The following is a 21,522-nucleotide window of genomic DNA, read 5'->3' as shown; positions in this document are numbered from 1 at the left end:
TATCCTGATGATCTTGACAGTACAGATTCTATGGAAGATATTTTAATAATACCATTTATAATGGTTTCAGTTTCATCACTGGAAACTAAGGAAAAAGATATCAGAGCTTTACATTCAATGAGACAATACTTGTAAAATACTTTGTAAACTAGCAAATACAATATACATATTGTATAAATTATGTTCCTTAAGATAGAAACTGAAATTGGCAAACATTTAATTTTAAAATATAGCAAAGTCAATGGTGTTTGGCTGGGCACCGTGGCTCACGCCTTTAAACCCAGCACTCTAGGAGGCTGAGGTGGGCAGATCACCTGAGGTCAGGAGTTCAAGACCAGCCTGGCCAACGTCTCTACTAAAAATACAAAAATTAGCCAGGCATAGGAGCGGGTGCCTTTAGTCCCAGCTACTCGGGAGGCTGAGGCAGAATTGCCTGAACCCAGGAGGCAGAGGCTGCAGTGAGCCGAGATCACGCCCTTGCACTTCAGTCTGGGCAACAGAGTGAGACTCCGTCTCAAAACAAAAACAAAAACACAAAGAAATGGTGTTTAAAAATATTCAGGCCAGGCGCAGTGGCTCACGCCTGTAATCCCAGCACTTTGGAAGGCCGAGGCGGGCGGATCATGAAGTCAGGAGATAGAGACCGTCCTGGCTAACACAGTGAAACCCCATCTCTACTAAAAATACAAAAAATTAGCCGGGCGAGGTGGCGGGCGCCTGTAGTCCCAGCTACTTGGGAGGCTGAGGCAGAAGAATGGCGTGAACATGGGAAGTGGAGCTTGCAGTGAGCCGAGATCGACCAGTGCACTCCAGCCTGGGTGACAGAGCGAGACTGTCTCAAAAAAAAACCAAAAAAAACCATAATCCAAAATGTTTATCATCACAGAAGACCAGTGAGATGGCACCTAAAACAAGACTTAAAATGTTCTGCAAATTCCACATACTGTATTTTCTCTAGTATTTAACTTGTCATAATGTTTCACAAATTTAAAAAAGGCTAACTTTATCCCTTACCATTCCAGACCGAAAAATGAGGAGACTGGGATAGCTGTTGACTCCTTTCATTCGGCAAAGCATTCTATCATCACCACAGTTAACAGCTCCAATTCGAAGTAACCCATCCACTTCTTTAGCAAAGTCTCTCCACTATGAGAGAAAAAGAAAACATATTTTTCTGATGAGACCACTTTTCTTCCCTTGAACACACTCCAAGCTATACATTTTTAAACCAGACGTTTGAAAGTATTTGATAATTATTTTTGATAACTACTATTCATAGAAAAAAAAATTCTAACACATAAATTGCAGATTAGAAATAAAACTAGTAAGGCCGGGCGCGGTGGCTCAAGCCTGTAATCCCAGCACTTTGGGAGGCCGAGATGGGCGGATCACGAGGTCAGGAGATCGAGACCATCCTGGCTAACACGGTGAAACCCCGTCTCTACTAAGAAATACAAAAAATAGCCGGGCGAGGTGGCAGCGCCTGTAGTCCCAGCTACTCGGGAGGCTGAGGCCGGAGAATGGCGTGAACCCGGGAGGCGGAGCTTGCAGTGAGCTGAGATCCGGCCACTGCACTCCAGCCTGGGCGACAGCGCGAGACTCCATCTCAAAAAAAAAAAAAAAAGAAATAAAACTAGTAATGGGGATGTGAAAAATACGTACTGTGGGAGCTAAATCATGGCAGTGTGAACAGCCTGGGGAGTAAAAGTTTACAAACCACAGTTCTCCAGAATTAACAGCAGCATCTAAAAATAAATAAAATGGAAACAATTTAGAATTATTTATTAAAGGTTCATGCATGTTTTAGTTAACTTTTTGTGGAGATCAGAATTTTTAAAAAAAGTCATAAAATTTTCATACTGTCTTTCTCATTTTCTGTGCAATTTTTTTCTATATCTTCTACATAAATGACATTCTTAAAAAATTAAAAAAATTTTTTTCCACGAGAAACATTTTCAAATCTCAAACCAATGGTAACTTTTTAAGAAAACTCTCCTATGCCCATACTTGAAAAAGCAGCAGCCTCAAACTGCAAGATAAATATGGCCATAAAGTTCTAAAAAGTGACAGCACAAGAAACAGCAGCCAAACCTCACAGAAGAGTATGTGTGCACTAGAGAAATAAAGAAGACAAATAGAGTGACTGAGATTTAAGCTCTTCTATTATATGCAGCATAGGTTAAGTAGGTTTAGTCAATTCTGACAGCTACTTTAAACTCTGAAAGAATAAGAGACTTACATAATATAGTAAGGATTGTGGGGATTAAATTTAATCTAAGCCCTAAATAAGACATTACCGAGGCCGGGCGCAGTGGCTCACGCCTGTAATCCTAGCACTTTGGGAGGCTGAGGCGGGCGGATCACACGGTCAGGAGATCGAGACCATCCTGGCTAACACAGTGAAACCCCGTCTCTACTAAAAATACAAAAAAATTAGCCGGGCGTGGTGGCGGGCGCCTGTGGTCCCAGCTACTTGGGAGGCTGAGGCAGGAGAATGGCCTGGGCCCAGGAGGCGGAGCTTGCAGTGAGCCGAGATCGCAGCCACTGCACTCCAGCCTGGGCAACAGAGCAAGACTCCGTCTCAAAAAAAAAAAAAAAAAAAAAAAAAAAGACATTACCTTGGAAAATCATTTTGTTTGAAAAGGTTGAGGGTTTTTTTTTTTTTAAACAATTCAAAACATTAATACATATTTGCTAAAATTACAGATTTGAACGACGTATATCTAGCTAATAGTACATTTTACATTATTATCTGTAAAATGACCTGATGCAAGTTACAAATTTTACTCATTTAAAAAATTTAACATTGTAAAATGTACTTTCACATTCAAGACAAAAAGGCACGGATAATTTGCTTTGGGTTAAAGGATTGCCATATAATTTCATGTTAAAATTTGTTATTTTAAAATAAAAATTTCAGAAATGACTATAACACATTAAATCACACATGGTATTCTAAATATGTGCAACTAATTCAGGCTAATTAGAAATAGGTGCAGGACTCAGGGTTCACCTACATTTCAAGTATGAGACAGACCTGTGGGAAAACAGTTAATCTGTACATTACAGGCAAGGTGTATAATTCAGAACTATCGGCTGTTCTTTGGCAGTGTTTTCAAAGTCTGGCAAATGACCGTTCTATAGAGGTGGTGGAAAAAATTGCCATATTGGTTTAGACCACAAGCCAGTACAAATTTAAGTAAAAATAGTAACAGAATTAATGCAAACTTTAATGAAAGAAGGGATTATCTTATCAGCTATAAACAAGTAATGAGGTATTTTTATATAAAAATAGAAAGCAATAATTACACAAGGTATTACTGTTCATAAGTCTTAAATAAAAATATGCTGTAAAACAAATTTGAATGGTATTTGACATAAAACCTTGCTAGCAGTGAAAATGTCTCCTACCCTGCTAACAGGCATACCTCAGATATTGCAGGTTTGTTTCCAAATCACAACATAGCTGGTATCGCTATAAAGGAGTCACACACATTTTCTGGTTTTCCAGTGCATAAAAAAATTATATTTACACTATACTATAATCTATTTTGTAAGAGCATTATGTTTAACAACAACAACAACAACAAAATGTACATACCTTAATTAAAAAATAGGCTGGGCACAGTGGCTCATTCTTGTCATCCTAGCATTTTGGGAGGCTGAGGCAGAAGGATCATTTGAGCCCAGGAGTTTTGAGACTAGCCTGGGCAACACAGCACGACCCTGTCTCTACAAAAACAGCTGGGCATGGTGGCACGTGCCTGCAGTCTCAGCTAGTCGGGAGACTGAGGTGGCAGGATCGCTTCAGCCCAGGCTTGGGTTCAAGGCTCTGGTGAGCTATTACCCTGCTGCTGAACTCTCCAGCTGGGATGACAAAGTGAGACCCTATCTCTTAAAAAAAAAAAAAAACTCAAACCAAGGAACAAAAAATAACTTTATTGGTAAAAAATGGTAACATTAACAGTCATTTCAGCCTTTCAGCAAGTCATGCATGTCATGATGTTGATAGGTGCTGACTGATCATGGTGGTGGTGAAGGTTGGGGTGGCTGTGGCAATTTCTTAAAATGAGACGACAAAGAAGTTTGCCACATTGACTGACGTTTCCTTTCCTGAAAGATTTTCTCTGAAGCATGCAATGCTGTTTGATAGCATTTGACCCACAGAACTTCTTTCAAAATTGGAGTCAAAATTGGCCTCAAACACCCTGTTGCTGCTTTATCAACCAAGTTTATGTAATATTCTAAATCCTTTGTTGTCATATCAACATTGTTTACAGGACCTTCACCAGGAGTAAGTTACATCTCAGGAAACCACTTTCTCTGCTCATCCGTAAGAGGCAACTCCTCACCGCCCCACGTTTTATAATGAGATTGCAGTAATTCAGTCACATAATCAGGCTCCAGTTCTCTTGCTATTTCTATCACATCTGCAGTTACTTCCTCCACTGAAGCCTTGAACCCCTCAAAGTCATCCATGAAGGTTGGAATGACTTTCCTCCCAACGCCTGTAACACTGATATTTTGACCTCCTTCCATGAATCACAGATGTTCTTAATGACACTAGAATGGCAACTCCTTTCTAGAAGGTTTCCAATTTACTTTGCCTGGATCCATCAGAAGAATCACTATCTATGGCAGGTAGAGTCTTGTGAAATGTATTTCTTAGAGAGTATGACTTGAAAGTCGAAATTACTCCTTGATCTATGGGCTGCAGAATGGATACTGTGTTAACAGGCATGGAAAAAAACATTATGCTCTTTGTACATTTCCATCAGAGCTCTTGACAGGCGCACTGTCAATGAGCACTAATATTTTCAAAGAAAACTTTTTTTCTGTGTAGTATGTCTCAACAGAAAGCTTAAAATATTCATAAAATAATGTGCTGTCATCCAGGCTTTGTTGTTACATTTACAGAGCAGAGCTGATTTAGCCTAATTCTTAATGGTTTTTCGTAAAATGAGCACTGGTTTCAACTTAAGGTTACCAACTGCACTGGCCCCTAACAAGAGTCAGCCCATCCTTTGAAGCTTGGCATTGACTTCTCTCTAGCTATGAAAGTCCCAGATAGCATCTTCTTCCAATGGAAGGCTGTCTCATTTACACTTGAGAATTTGTTGTTTAGTATAGCCATCTTCATCAATGATCTTAGGTAGATCTTCTGGAAAACTTGCTGCAGCTTCTATGTCAGCACTTGCTGCTTCATCTTGTATTTTGATGTTATGGAGATGGCTAGTTTCTTTAAACCTCATGAACCAACCTCTTCTAGCTTCAAACTTTTTTCTGCAGCTTCCTCATCTCTCTCAGCCTCTATAAAATTGGAAAGAATTAGGCCTTTCTTTGGTTAGGCTTTTGCTAAGGGGATGTTGTGGATGATCTCATCTACCCAGACCACTAAGACATTCTCCATGTTAGCAATATGGCTGTTTTGTGTTCTTATCATTAGTGTGTTCACTGGAGTAGCACGTTTACTTTCTACGTTGCATTTATAAATTTAACTAGCAAAAGAGGCCTTTTAGCCTATCTTGGGTTTTGATATGCCTCCCTCACTAAGCTTAATCATTTCTAGCTTCCGATTTAAAATCAGAGACATGCATCTCTTCCACTTGAACATTTAGAGGTCACTGTAGTTATTAATTGGCTTAATTTCAGTAATGTTTTATCTCAGGGAGTAGGGAGGCCCAAGAATAGGGAGAGAAAAGGGAGAAGGAAGAGGGAGCAGTCAGAATAGACACAAACATTAAGTCTGCCATCCTATGGGCACACTCCAAAACGATTACAATAGTAACATCAAAGATCACTGACTGCAGATCATCGTAACAGACAGAATAATAGTGAAAAAGTTTGGATACCAAAATGTAACACAGAGACATGAAGTGAGCACATGCTATTGGAAACATGTTGAGCTGACAGACTTGCTTGATATAGGGTTTTGCTAAAAACCTTCAATTTGTAAAAAAAAAAAAAAGAAAGAAAAAGGCATTATCTATGAAGTGCAATAAAGCAAAGTCTAATAAAATGAGGTACACTTGTATTTTGTCTTCATGGAGCACTTCTCATATTTGCTGAGGTCCCACTGATTGCTGAGTAATAAGAATAAAGTTAAAATATTTTTCATACTGTATCATCACAGCTCAACGGGATGTTGTGCATAACAGTGACCCAGAACAGAATTACTACATTTCAAAATGCAACGTTCCACTTCTAAACTATACAACTAGAGGTATTGTCTGTTAAAATACATAAAACTATAGTTAATAGCTTCTGTTAGGAAAGTAAAGTGTAATTACTTTGCCTGTAACGTACAGATGAACCGTTTTCCCACAGGTCTATGTTATACTTGAAATGTAGGTGAACACTGAGTCCTGCACCTGTTTCTAACTAGTCTGAATTAATTGCACATATTTAGAATACCATGTATGATTTAATGTGTTACAGTCATTTCTGAAATTTTTATTTTAAAATAACTAATAACTAATTTTAACATGGAATTATATGGAAATCCTTTAACCCAAAGCAAATTATCCTCGCCTTTTTATCTTGAATGTGAAAGCTCATTTTTACAATGTTAAATTTTTTAAGTGAGTAAAATTTGTAACTTGCATCAGGTCATTTTACAGATAAAATATAAAATGTACTATTGGCTAGATACTACATGTTGTTCAAATCTATAATTTTAGCAAATATTTATTAATGTTTTGAATTGTTAAAAAAAAACTCAATCTTTTCAAACAAAATTTTTCCAAGGTAATGTCTTACTTAGGCCTTAGATTAAATTTAATCCCTACAATCCTTACTATATTATGTAGGTCTCTTATTTTATTCTTTCAGAGTTTAAAGTAGCTGTCAGAATTGACTTAACCTACTTAACCTATGCTAAATATAATAGAAGAGCTTAGAAGGCATTTGCTTGTTGACTTTCTAGAGAGTCAGAAATGATACCATCTGCTTAGCAGAAAAATGCCTGGGAAAGCTTCACTAGAGGGTCCTTCTCTATCACAACAATGCTCCTGCTCATTCCTCTCATCAAGCAAGGTTAATTATTTATGAATTATCTCTGAAGTTTTGTGGCTGCAATTTATCTTGAACTACCATTTAGAGTTCTATATGAACTATTAGCAGTTCTTAAGCTTTTCTGCATAGTGACACATCTGAAAAAGCATGAACCCATATACAACTATCAGTGAAGTCTCATTCTAGGTAGACTCATGGATTAGTAAGTTTGCAAGTTTTGTTCAGTTCCTCTACCTGTAATTCCAGTGTTTTCTAACTCACTGGTTCACAAACCACTTACTGATGTGATGTATTGGGAGATGAGAGACAGTAAAAACCACACAGGAACAGGTATAGGTTTATATAACTCACACAACAGATATGATTCTACCAGCCTGTGACATGAGCATTAATTCTATTAACAATCCAAATGAATCAAATTGTCTTATTTTATTTGCAGAATATAGGAAAGATATATTTTTCTATTCACTTAGAACATGTTCAAGTGTTTGTGTAGACGGCTTTTGACAAAGTAACACATTGAACAGCTATTTTGTATGTGGAGCTTACCAGCATGATGTAGAAATTAAGATTAAAATGCCACCCTTGGCCAGGCGTGGTGTCTCATGCCTGTAATCCTGGCACTTTGGGAGGCCAAGGTGGGTGGATCGCCTGAAGTCAGGAGTTCGAGATCAGCCTGGCCAACATGGTGAAACCATGTCTCTACTAAAAATACAAAAATTAGGTGGGCATGGTAGCGGGCACCTGTAATCCCAGCTACTCGGGAGGCTGAGGCAGGAGAACCGCTTGAACCGGGGGGGCAGAGGTTGCAGTGAGCCAAGTTTGTGCCACTGTGCTCTGGTCTGGGCGACAAAGCAAGACTCCATCTCAAAAAAACAAACAAACAAAAATAACAAAAAAAGCCACCCTTGCTTAGAAGGAACAAACTGTATATAATCAAGTAGCTGTAATAAATTTTTAATGATAATAATATATGAAAAACATTATATAGATTTATATGTATTTTTTGTGACTGGTAGGCCACTTTAGTTTTCTTTTTTTTTGTGGTGCCATCATGGCTCACGGCAACCTCCGACTCCCAGATTCACGCGATTCTTGTGCCTCAGCCTCCCTAGTAGCTGGGATTATAGGTGGGTGCCACCACGCCCAGCTAATTTTTGTATTTTTAGTAGAGATGGGTTTTCCCCATGTTGGGCAGGCTGGTTTCTAACTCCTGATCGCAAGTGATCCGCCCGCCTTGGCCTCCCAAAGTGCTGGGATTACAGGTGTAAGCCACTGCGCCTGTCTGTATTTTAGTTTTCCAAATTAAATGCAATTGTGACAGAGTAATATAAAATTGAAATTTGAAGTATAATTTATTGTTTTGAAGTATAAAAAATAAACCTATTATTACTGTACAAAGGGATGAAAGTATAAGAATCTATTCTGGTATACAATTTTCTTAAATGCAATGGAAAATGCAGAACTGTATTTTTATGGGCATTTCACACAAGTTGCCAATCAAATTAAATCTACTTCCAAAATAACTATACCTTTATCAAAAACTCTAAAATCAAAAAGCTCTAAGAAATTTTGCTGTAAGTTTGTAGCAAGCTCATTTGGCATCCAAACCTGATCTGAACTGATTTTTACATTTCTTTTATTTAGTATATACTTACACATTTTGCTACAGAAATATTAATGTTTTTATTATGGTACACTTCCCCACATTCTGCTAGAAATATTTAATATACAGTATATTACATTATTACTGTTCGAAAATCCAAAAGATTTCTAAATTTCAAACATATATATCCCCAAGAGTTTCAGATGAGATCGAACTTGTATTAAGTTTCATAAAACCTTAAGCCCACAAACTTACCAAATTCTCTTCTTTCCAATGTTATGATTTCAGGATCATCATCATAAATACCTAATTTTAAAAGTATATAAAAATTATAAAATCAAAACTTCACTATATAAATTGCCACATAAAAATAGATTACTCATTTTAATCATCAAAAAAAATCAAACTACTATATTAAATCTCAAACTTAGAGAATATGCAACAACCTAAGTGGAAAAAAAGTAAATAATACTATCAATATATTTAGGGTGATCTAAAGATACTAGAATTTTGATACAGACTCTCATAGGTGTGTATGTGGTAGTTCCTAATATTCACATAATTTCATCTCCATAGAAAAAATTTTATAAATTATTATGGTTTTAAAAATAATTAGATTCAGGGAGGTACAAAAATATAGACTCTTGTGTACTTTTTACTCACCTTCCTTTAATGGTGACATGTTAATTAGCTACAGTATAATATCAAAAACCAGGAAATTGAGAGTGGTATACTGTTAACTAGACTACAGACCTCATTCAATTTTCATATTATACGGTTTTTAATACATGGTATCATGTTAGAATATCTTCTGCTAAAAAGTTTGGAATATTTGCAGAGGCAGACACAAATATTTAGTAAATATAACTTTTTTAGGCTTTGTGGGATGTATGGCTTCTGTCACAACTTCTCAACTCTGCTCTCAAAGTGTGAAAGAAGTCATATATATTATGTAAACAAATGAATGTAATTGCATTCCAATAAAACTTTATTTATAAAAGCAAATGGCAAGCCAGATTTGGCCTATGAAACGCAGTCTGCTAACTCTTGATATAGACTATCAAGGTGTAGAGAATATACTTGAAAATACTATTTTGAAAAGAAAATTTATATTTACTAAAAGCATATCCTCCAGATATAAATTTAAAATACTGTGTGTTTACATTCTTTCTTCCTTGGTTCCTTTACTTTGTTTCCTCCTTCCACCTTATTTTTTCCTTCATGTTTAAGAAAAAGAACACCTTTCGTCCTTCTCACATGCAACTTTTATTGATAATGTTTCAAGGTATTGACCTTAATGTCAACCGAAGGCCAAAGCACCTTAAAACATCAATAAGGGTTCCATATGAGAAGGATGGCATTTCTATTGAAGAGATCATTATTAAACTTAAAGTTTAGCCTTTCTTGGAAAATATGATGCTCTAAAATATATTGAAAGAAATATTATTTCATACTAAAAAATACTGAAAGAAATATTTAACTACCCCTAATGCAAATATATAGTCATACATCACTTACTAACGGGGACATATTCTGAGAAATATGTGGTTAGGGAATTTTGTTGTTGCAAAGACATCACACAGTGTACTTACACAAACCTAGATAGCATATCTTACTACACACCTAGGCTACAAACCTGTACAGCATGTTACTGCTGAATACTGTAGGCAACTGTAACACAATGGTAAGTATCTTTGTATTTAAACACAGAAAAGGTACAGTAAAAATATGGTATTATAATTTCATGGGACCAATTTCCTACATACAGTCCATTGCTAAGTGAAATGTCATTATGCAGTCCATGAATGCATATTTTTTATTAAATAACAATCCTTATTTTAAAAGTATTTAACAAGATTTGACCAATACAACTTCGTTATCTGTACAGATCATCTCTGTATACCCACTGACTTTCCTTTTAAATTTCACTCCCACAGCAAATTAAAAGGAGCTAATCAAAGTGACACATATTAAATATATAACCTAAGTGGTGAAACAGAATTCACTTTTCTTTTACTCAGATAAAAAACATTTCATAAGTAATATCGTATCACCTTACCAAAATCATAACGATAATAGTTCCAGCTTTCATACTGGCCACCTTGATTATCCTCAAGTCCCTTTTCTCCATATTTGTCATACTTTTTCCGTAGATCTTCATCTTTGAGTACTTCATATGCTCTATTTATTTTTAAAAAATCACCATGTGCATTTGGGTTATTCTGTTAAAAAAGATATAATACAATTATTTCAGATACACAATCCAAGTTTCCTTCAAAAAATATATGTAAGTTTAATTAATCTAGTGACTTCTGGGAGACCACATACCAACATGAGGAGGGGTAATACAACATGACATGAGTTACCATGGGTTGAAATGAGTATTTTTTGAGAAACTATAATCTTCAATAAAAAAAAAAGTAAGAAAAGTAATGAAATAATAATTGACTCTTCAAAAGGCTGACAGATGTTATCAGACCATGTAAGTTATTTTTCCTAAAAAATGCAGCTGAGTGAAACTAATAAGCCTGTTGAAACTCTTAATTTCATATTTATTACTCCTATAACAATTATAAATCAATACATTTATAGGTTATTTTTCTATTTAAGGCAAAATCAACTTATTAAAAAAGGATGTGCCCCAATCCATCAAATAATTACATAAAAGCCAATATCAGAAAACACCCCAAAACTGATTCCAGTACTTTGGGAGGCCGAGGAGGGTGGATCATTTGAGGTCAGGAGATCGAGACCAGCCTGGCCAACATGGTGAGATCCCCGTTTCTACCAAAAACACAAAAACTAGCTGGGCAGTAGTGACGCACGACTGTAATCCCAGCTACCTGGGAGGGTGAAGCAGGGGAATCGCTTAAACCTGGGAGGCAGAAGTTGCAGTAAGCCGAGATGGCCTCACTGTACTCCAGTCTGGCCAAGAGAGTGAGAACCTGTCTCAAAAAAAAAAAAAAAAAAAAGAAAACAATCCAAAATTGGATTGGAAATGTTTCTTCCTTGTTACTGTGTTTCATAAAATTTGTCTCTGAAGGATGCTTTCATTTAAATAACACTTGGATGATAGAAGGTCTACTATCTTATATGGAAACTTAAAATCATTATTTGACATTTTAAAGAAATTTAAAAAAAAATCTTAAATGTGGATCTCAGGAAAAGATAATCAACTAAAGAAGAGTTTTAAAGAAATATTGTTTCTCTTGCTCAGCTTTATGCAATGAAATAAAATAATCCTATTTTAAAACTTCTACCTAGAAAAGAGAAAATTATAACTATATCTTCTCCTTGTTCATGATGGACGCTAAATCTCATTAAGACATAACCAACTAATTACAAAAACACCATAAAAATTAAAATGAATTTAGTTTTGAAAGATTTACGTTATTGGTACATAAATATTTATGACTGGCATTATATTCAGCTGCTCTCAAGTATTAATTTATAAAACTTTCTAACTGGTTTGTGGACTTGTGCATGGAAGAAAATAGTCAAAGTTAAAACATGCTATTATTAGCTATTACTTCTATTTTTAGCAAGTCATACCCTCTTGAGTTTTAAAAAAATATTTTTTGCAACTGTTCTAAAATACTTGATCTTAACCTACTTTAATAAGAAAACTACTTCAACTACTTCATGGATATTATCGTTTGTTTTGGGGTTAATGTCTTCAACAGAATTGTTGGAAATTCGTCCACAAATTAAGAGGGAACTGAATTTTTGGTACTGACATTCCTAAATAATCCAAAATAATCCATAACATTTCGGTGCTTTTGTTTCTAGCATACAAGTTGAATTATAATTTTGACATGTGATTATTCTTAAGCATTTGATCATTTAAAGCGATTTAAATAAATATCAAAATGTACCAAAAATAAAATCAAATATTTTTAAAAACAAACATTTACCTACCGGGTTTTTATCAGGATGTAACTTCAATGCCAATTTCTTGAAAGCTTGTCTTATTTCTCTGCTACTTGCAGTTTTGGATACTCCAAGTAAACTGTAAAAATCCTGATCGGTGCCCACTAAAATGGCCATATACACTATCAGAAAACAGAGAATGATCCTTTTCAAGTCTCTGATATAGTCATCTTTATTTAACCAGACTCCCATTCTCTTTCTTATGCAAGTTCTGATTTAAGTGAACATTAGGATTCACTGCTGGTTCCAGTTGATGTAATATGCAAATTTGAGAACTTCTGTCCACATTACTTCAAGGGTGAATCAAGCATCACAAATCTGTCCCAAAAAACATTAATCTAAGAAAGAAAAGCAGGCAGTTAAAATACATTTTGAACTGAACAATAACAGCACAATTTATTTATCAAAGAACATGGTCAGCAATACAATCTCCATTAAATGGCAAATCAGTGTGAATGCCCCACGTTCTTTCTACATTCATGTAGTTAGATTTGTGAAATCACTGAAGATAGCAGATAAAAGGTCATGAGTGGTAGTAACTAGCTAGAACACACACACTCAGCAATTTATACATGGAGAAAAGACCTCTGACGAGCACCAGAACACAAAGGTGGCAATAAGCTACATGTCCTTCCTCTTTCTACTCAGTTTTAGCTTTGCCTTTAATAGTTCTTCCTTTTAGCTACTTCTTTACCCCCTAAAGCTGTCTAATTTTCATTTTCAGCAGAATTCACTTGTAGGAAATGTCCTTGTGAGGAACTAGAAGGAAATACAGGGTTCTTTACTTTTCATATAACCCTACCAGAAATGGCAGTGAAGTACATTGTTATAATAGACAATCTACACAGCAGTCGATCTTTTTCCCGGAGTTTTCTCAGAAGGTGCTTATATTGAATTTAAGCAGAGGCCATTTTCTAAAAAGAGTAGAAAAATAATTGTAAGTTACCAGTGTAATTTTGTTGCAAAGTTCATGTTTGGTGTAAGTAAAAACAAAAAACAAAAAGAGAAGGGAATAGGTTAGACATACTCTCTGCAGGGCAAAAACCATCATTACTTCTTCATATCACATTTCAACCACTATATTTTAGTTCCAAAGATCTCCTAATGCTTTGAAAAATCTAACTCTCCTTGCACTTCATTTCTGTTTTTCATCTAATCCTAAATGTCTATTTTTAAATTCTCTTTACCTGTGAGTGATCTTCAGTTCATTTCTAATACTTCCTTTTCATTCCACAAAAATATACCTTTGAAAAATATAATGATGTAGAGATTAACAAGTATCCAAACAAGAAAACAACCATCAGAAAAAGAGAGGTCAGAGTCTCAATCAACCCTTTGGGATAAGATGTTTCTCGCCCAGGGGTTGTTCTTAGCATCGGGGTGACCGAACAGCCCGTGGCCCGAGCTACTGGGCAGGTGGAAGCGCCAGGTAAATGCAAGGCTAAAGCTTTCGCGCTGCCATCACTGCGAAGTGGGACAGGGGAGACGGGAAAAGATGGAGACCCGGGGGAACAGGGCTGTCAGGAGTCGCTGGTGTCTGAAGTCTCAGGTCGGACTCTGGCAGAAAGTGTAAGCGAGAGGGAACCACTGGGCAGAGGAAGGGTGGTGTGGATAACAGTGAGGAGGAAGGTGGGGAGCGAGAACACAATACCCAGGTCATAGGAGCGCAGAGGAAGGGGGGTTCAGGCGCTCAGCCATTCCGCCCCTCCCTGACCGGAGGGCCCCGGCCACCACCGGCTCTAGCAAAGCCCTGGCCCCGGGCCCATGCCCACCTTGCCATCGCGGGGTCGCTTCCTGCAGCTACTCCCCCATCCTCAAACCCTGGCGGCGGACCCCGCCTGGCCGAGCCCAAGCACCGCGTGCGGGAGAGAAGCACACGCACTCTCCGACGGCCCAGCCGCGGCGCACGGGCCGGGGAAGGCCCAGCCACACCGGCCACTACTGGCGCGCGGCCGGCACCGGTCAGCTCCTCACGCGCCGGTGTCCAAGGCGAGTCGGGGCGGGGCCTGGCGCGGAGCATTGTGGGAAAGGCGTGGAGGACGCTGCCTGGGAGACCCGCTGCGGGCCTAGCCGGCGCGGCGGCGGCGGTGGGGTGGAGAGGGCGGTGTAAGTTTAGGTTGACGTGGCCGTGTGCGCGGGATCCGGCTCCGGCTCCGGCTCCAACCCGGAGCTGAGGGAAGTGCCCTGGTCAAGCCGCCCGCGCCCTCTCACCAATGCGGCTGGCGCCTGCCTCGGGCGGGGAGGGTGGATGGCGAATCCCGCCTCTTCCTGCTTCCGTTGCCAGGGTGACGGGGAAACCCGGAGGGCGGGTTTTGGGGTTGACTTCCCTGAGACTCTTTTAAAGGGAAAACGGAGCTTTGCAGGATTTGGGTGATGGGTGAGTGAGGCCGAAAGGCGAAATTTGGCGGAGAAAGAAGAACTTGATTGCAGTGACACTGATTGCAGTATCAGGCTAGCGGACTGAAGAAGCAGTAGGAAACTTGAAGGAAATTAAAACATTTACAATTTTGTGTAAGCGTGTGTATCAACAAGCATTTGAGACTTCTACAATATTTTCTGGATTCTGAGTCATACAAGCTAGAAACTGGGGAGTTATCCGTGTTCTCCTCTCTTACCTTGACATCCTACTGCAATGGTACAGAAACTGCATTTTGTCCCACAGCAATATAACAACTGAAGTGGTTATATTTACTACATTTTCTATTTTTAAAAGAGAAAACCGAGCCTAGAGGATACCTACTTATAACATCAACCCTAACATGAAATAAGTTGTGATTGGTAACAGTTTCAGGGGGAGTAAATCAAGTGTCAGCTTCTAGAAACTTGGAAGACCATACAGGATCTGTGGCTAAGCTAATATGTGGTAGGAAAAAAGAGGAAGTAGAATGAACAAAGGCAAAAGTGTTAGAAGCAGCCTGATGTAATAGTAGTTAATATGTCTTAGGAACTTGTCTAAGCACACATGTAGTAACTCATCCAAATAATCTTACAAGATAGTGGCTATTGTACCTATTTCCCATTTGAGGAAACAGAGGCAAATATTTGAGAGCTGGGATTCACATCTAAGCAACCTGGCTTCGGGGACTATGATAAGCATTATGACACAGTGTGTAACCATTTTGTTACACACTGTAACAAAATCTTACAGTAAATTGAAAAACAGAAAACTAGAAGATGAAGCAGGGACCAGATCACAGACAGGTTTTTATGCCAAGATGAAGATACAGATTTCTGCCTCTCAGGTGATGACGAAGCTTTTAAAAAAGAGACTGAGACTGTATTTTAGATCGTCCTGGCAGCTACTGGAGAGAAAGAACAAGAGAATGTTAGACAAATAGGGTAAATGATGTAAGAGGTGGTGTGCCAGGTGTAGTGGCTCACGCTTGTAATCACAGAACTTTGGGAGGCCGAGGCGGGTGGATCACTTGAGGTCAAGAGGTCGAGACCAGCCTGGCCAACATGGTGAAACCCCATCTCTACTAAAAATACAAAAATAAGCCGGACATGGTGGCGCACCCCTGTAATCCCACATACTTGGGAGTCAAGAGAATCGCTTGAACCTGGGAGGTGGAGGTTGCAGTGAGCCAAGATCACATCACTGTACTTCAGCCTGAGTGACAAAGCAAGACTTTATCTTGAATAAAAAAAAAAAAAAAAAAAAAAAAGGAAGAGATGGTGATTGGTTGGATATGGGAAATAAAGGAAAAATTTAAGGTTAACTTCTGATTTCACATTATTGAATACTACCCACTGAATGAAGATCTGCTTAGGGAAAAGATAAAAGGTTCTGACTTGGACATGCCTCCTTCAAGGTTCCTAGATCATATTTTAGTGAATATATCCTGCATGAAACTCATGGATAATGTCTAGATTGGAGAAAAAGGAGAAAAATAATCAGATCACCCAAAGAAAGTGTGCAGAATAAGTAAAGTTGTGGACCAAGGATTAAAACCTTGGGGAATTTTAACATCAAGAATGAAAGTACACACGGGAAAAGGTTTTAAGCTTCATGAAGGTGGATTTTTGTTCATTTTATTTACTGTTATGTTGTTTACTGTTATGTTTCCAGCTGCTCTTACTATATAGTAGTGTGTCCGGAAGTGGTGGGTTCTTGGTCTTGCTGACTTAAAGAATGAAGCTGCGGGCCCTCATGGTGAGTGTTACAGTTCTTAAACACGATGTGTCCAGAATTTGTTTCTTCAGATGTTCAGATGTGTCTGGAGCGTCTTCCTTCTGGTGGGTTTGTGGTCTTGCTGACAGGAGTGAAGCTGCAGACCTTTGTGGTGAGTTAAAGCTCATAAAGGCAGCGTGGACCCAAATAATGAGCAGCAGCAAGATTTAATCATAAAGAGCAAAATAAATAAATAAATAAATAAAACTTCCACAGTGTGGAAAGTTACCCTAGCAGGTTACCATTGCTGGCTTGGCAGCCTGCTTTTTATTCCCTTATCTGACCCCACCTACATCCTGCTGATTGGTCCATTTTACAGAGAGCTAATTGGTCCATTTTATAGAGAGCTGATTGGCCCATTTTGACAGAGTGCTGATTGTTGAATTTACAATCCCTGAGCTAGACATAGTGTGCTGATTGGTGCTGATTGGTGCGTTTACAATCCTTTAGCTAGACACAGAGTGCTAGACAGAAAAGTTCTCCAAGTCCCCACTAGGTTAGCTAGATACAGAGTACTGATTGGTGTATTTACAAACCTTTGGCTAGACACAGAGTGTTGACTGGTGTATTTACAAACTTTGAGCTAGACACAGAGTGCTGATTGGTGCGTTTACAATCTTTTAGCTAGACACAGAGTGCTAGATAGAAAAATTCTCCAAGTCCCCACTAGACCCCAGAGCCCAGCTGGCTTCACCTAGTGGATCCCGCACCAGGGCTGAAGGTGGAACTGCCCGCTAGTCCGGCGCCGAGCGCCCGCACTCCAAGCGCCCGCACTCCTCAGCCCTTCGGCGGTCGACGGGACAGGGCGCCTCGGTGCAGGGGGTGGCGCTCCTAGGTAGGAGCCTACAGCCGATGAGGAGGAGGGAAGAGGCTCGGGCATGGTGGGCTGTAGGTCCTGAGCCCTGCCCGGTGGGGAGGCTACTGAGGCCTGGCGAGAATTCGAGCACAGCGCTGGCGGGCCAGCACTGCTGGGGGACCTGGCACACCCTCTGCAGCTGCTGGCCCCGGGTGCTAAGCCCCTTGCTGCCCCTGGTCAGCGGCGCTGGCGCCTGCCCGCCAATCTGAGTGCGGGGCCGACAGAGCCCGCGCCCACCCGGAACTCCTGCTGGCCAGCGAGCGCCTTCGCAGCCTTGGTTCCCGCCTGTGCAGCCTTGGTTCCCGCCTGCGCCTCTGCCCCCACACCGTCCCACAAGCAGAGGGAGTCGGCTTCAGCCTCAGTCAGCCCAGAGAGGGGCTCTCACAGTGCAGCGGCGGGCTGAAGGGCTCCTCCAGCGCGGCCAGAGTGGGCGCTGAGGCCGAGGAGGTGCCCAGAGCCAGCGAGGGCTGCCAGCACGCTGTCACCTCTCAGTAGGTACTATATAACTATTTCTCGAATGAATATACTTTAATTTGAGAAATAGGCTGAAGAAGAAGAAGAACCCATACAGGATGTAAAAACGAGATGATCAGAGATGGGCAAAAGGAACTAAACATCAAGGAAGTTAGAGTGAGTCAGATAAGATACTGACTACAACTTGCTAATTAGGTCTGGCAATTAGGAGGTTATAGGGACCTTAGTAAGTACAATTTTGGTGGATGGTAAGGCTGGAAGTTAGACTGTAGTAGACTACAGATTGGGTAGGAGCTGAGGAAATGGACAATAGCAAGTACATATAGTCTGTTCAAAGTTTGGATGAAAAGAGGAGGAAGGAAACTTGTAACTAGAAGAGGATGTGGATTAAAAGAGGAAATGCTTTAGGCCTGGAAAGACTTGAGCAAGTTTATAAGCTGAGTGAAAGCCACAAAAGAGAGAGGCCACAGATACGAGAGGGATGGAGTCAGGAGCACAGATGGATTTATTAATCTTACACAGTTCATTTATTTATTATTGTTATTATTATTTTTTGAGATGGAGTTTCACTCTTATTGCCCAGGCTGGAGTGCAATGGTGTGATCTTGGCTCACCGAAACCTCTGCCTCCCGGGTTCAAGCGATTCTCCTGTCTCAGCCTTCTGAGTAGCTGGGATTACAGGTGCATGCCACCACACCCAAATAATTTTTGTATTTTCAGTAGAGACGGGGTTTCATATTGGTGAGGCTGGTCTCGAACTCCTGACCTCAGGTGATCTGCCCACCTCAGCCTACCAAAGTGCACATTTCATTTATTAATTAAAATAATCTACTGTTCTCTTGGCTAAGTCATTAGGGTTACTGTGGTGAGCAAGGACATAGCTCTACCCTCAATAAGTAGGATAATAGAGGACACATCAATTATTCAAACAAATCTGTAATTATGAAGGAAGAATACATAGTGTCGTGATGTGATCTACTCTAGGGGCAAAGATTTGTCAAAAGTTTTACCAAAAATAAAAATAATAAAGAAGAAATTTAACATATATGGCAAAAAATTAGGGAATATTATAGGCAGATTGAACAGCAAGTGCATAGTTCCTATACTTCAAAAGAGCATGGGTAGGCTGGGCGCGGTGGCTCACGCCTGTAATCCCAGCACTTTGGGAGACCGAGACGGGCGGATCATGCGGTCAGGAGATCAAGACCATCCTGGCTAACACGGTGAAACCCTGTCTCTACTAAAAAATACAAAAAAACTAGCCGGGCGAGGTGGCGGGCGCCTGTAGTCCCAGCTACTCGGGAGGCTGAGGCAGGAGAATGGCGTAAACCCGGGAGGTGGAGCTTGCAGTGAGCTGAGATCTGGCCACTGCACTCCAGCCCGGGCGACAGAGCGAGACTCCGGCTCAAAAAAAAAAAAAAAAAAAAAAATGCATGGGTGTTGAAGGAACAAAAAGATCACCAGAATGTAGCAAGCCAAAAGGAGAGAGTCAACAAAATAGGAATGTAAAAATAGGGACAAGATGTAGTTTATTTTAAGGAATTTGGACCTTTTCCTACGAGGAATAGGAAGCCACAGAAGGGTTTAAACAATGGAATATCATTATAGTATTGAATTATTACTTTAATTAAAAAAAATTGGGCTGGGCGTGGTGGCTTATGCCTGTAATCCCAGCATTTTGGGAGGTCGAGGTGGGTGGGTCATGAGGTCAGGAGATCCAGACCATCCTGGCTAACACGGTGAAACCCTGTCTCTACTAAAAATACAAAAAATTAGCCTGGTGTGGTGGTGGGCACCTGTAGTCCCAGTTACTCAGGAGGCTGAGGCAGGAGAATGGCGTGAACCTGGGAGGCGGAGCTTGCAGTGAACCGAGATCGCGCCACTCCAGCCTGGGCGACAGAGCAAGACTTCCTCTCAAAAAAAAAAAAAAAAAAAAAGGAAAAGAATTTCAAAGTTACAAGAATGTTAAATGTACAGAACAAATAATTTTGTTTCCTCAACCACTTGAGAGTAGGTTGTTAACTTCTTGTCCCGTTATCTCCCAAAACTGGTTTATATTTTTTACAAACAAGGACATTCTCCTTCATAACCCAAACAGAATCATCAGAATCCAGAAATTAACATTAATGTCTTACTACCATCTAATCCTCGGACCCCGTTTAGGTCTTGCCAATTGTCCCAATAACATCTTTGCAGTACAAAGATCTACCTGGCAACTACTTGTTTCAATTTAGTGTGTTAATGTTTCAGTCTCCCTCGGTTGGAAACAGTTCCTCAGTTTTTCCTTGACTTTTAAGACTTTGACACTTGTGAAGAATATAGGCCAATTATATTGTAGATGTCTTTCTGTGTCAGTTTGTCTGATGTTTCTTCATGATTAGATTTAGGTTATGTATTTGGGAAGAATCTAACAGAATTGACCCTATGTTCTATCCATTGCAGGCCCCAAAGTTTGATTTGTCTCATTGTTGGTAGTTTTAACTTAGATGGCTTCATTATAGAGATGTCTGAGAGGCTTTTCTACTGCAAGGTTACATTTTTCCTTTTGTAATTAATAAGTGATTTATAGGAGGTACTTTGAGACTCTATGAACATATTCTATTCCTCATCAAACTTCCAATTTATTCATTAATTTATATTATTATGGATTCATAGATTTTTATTCAATGGGTTAAAAATCCATTATTACAATTTATTTGGATGTTTAAGTAGTTCTAGATTTGACCAATGGGAATTCTTTCAAGCTGGCTTATGTGTCCTTTTGACAATCCCATCATTCTTTGGGTATGCTTATTTTAGTGCACAATAAGATGTTCCAGGCTCATCCAGGACTTTTCCTGGCTCAGCCATTATACTAGCCATTTCTCTAAGAAGCCTTGGTCCTTTGGAAGAATAGTATTTATATGGTAAGATCTAGGTGCTAGGCATGCATCATAATTTGGGGCTGCTGTTGCTTCCAGGTCTTCTCAGTGGACAAGGTAGAGTATATATATATATATATATATATATATATATATATATACACACACACACACATACACTTCCACATTTATATATGTATAAAACTGTGAGTTTATACCAATATTTCCAATTGCAATGTAATATCACAGGTGTCAGATTTATTTTAGTTTTTCCTTTCCATACATGTAGCTCTTCTCTCTGACAATAAGAAAACTGGTTCTCATTATCATTGAATGAGTATGTGTACATGACCAATCTTCCATTGCTGATGCTCCTGCTCCTCCCCTGTGTGATTGCCCCACTCATCACACTTGGGTTCCCATGCCTTATACTGGACTGCTCACCTGAGCAGATGTTCTGTTTACTCTGCTCAGGTTCCAACCTATTCCAGGCTGTTCTCTGGCAGGGATACACATCTCATTCTCAACGGGTTCCAATACACAGTGACTCACTCTCTCCGCCTTATATGAACACTCTTCTCACACTGGTTGGGCTCTGACACTGCTCAGC

General features: G+C 39.4%; 1 protein-coding gene across 3 annotated transcripts in view; it reads right to left on the bottom strand.

Moving 5' to 3' along the window:
* DNAJC10 (DnaJ heat shock protein family (Hsp40) member C10) overlaps positions 1 to 14,771 on the bottom strand; it is a 55,597-nt gene extending 40,826 nt beyond the window's left edge. For 2 of the 3 annotated variants that reach the window (XM_025404117.1, XM_025404118.1), the window contains exons 1-7: positions 14,323 to 14,767; positions 13,738 to 13,794; positions 12,539 to 12,888; positions 10,680 to 10,842; positions 8,876 to 8,926; positions 1,663 to 1,745; positions 1,015 to 1,146 (exon numbers count right to left, since the gene is read on the bottom strand). In XM_025404117.1, coding sequence (XP_025259902.1) covers positions 1,015 to 1,146; positions 1,663 to 1,745; positions 8,876 to 8,926; positions 10,680 to 10,842; positions 12,539 to 12,742 — 633 coding nt within the window. In that variant the 5' untranslated portion in view covers positions 12,743 to 12,888; positions 13,738 to 13,794; positions 14,323 to 14,767. Of the gene's footprint in view, positions 1 to 1,014; positions 1,147 to 1,662; positions 1,746 to 8,875; positions 8,927 to 10,679; positions 10,843 to 12,538; positions 12,889 to 13,737; positions 13,795 to 14,322 lie in introns of all 3 variants that reach the window. The other variant, XM_025404116.1, reaches the window with a different exon arrangement.
* Between the last annotated feature and the right edge of the window lie 6,751 nt (positions 14,772 to 21,522).

The sequence above is a fragment of the Theropithecus gelada genome, chromosome 12 (genome assembly GCF_003255815.1).
Source record: "Theropithecus gelada isolate Dixy chromosome 12, Tgel_1.0, whole genome shotgun sequence".
Classification (NCBI taxonomy): Eukaryota; Metazoa; Chordata; class Mammalia; order Primates; family Cercopithecidae; genus Theropithecus; species Theropithecus gelada.
This window is presented reverse-complemented; position numbering and strand designations above follow the sequence as displayed.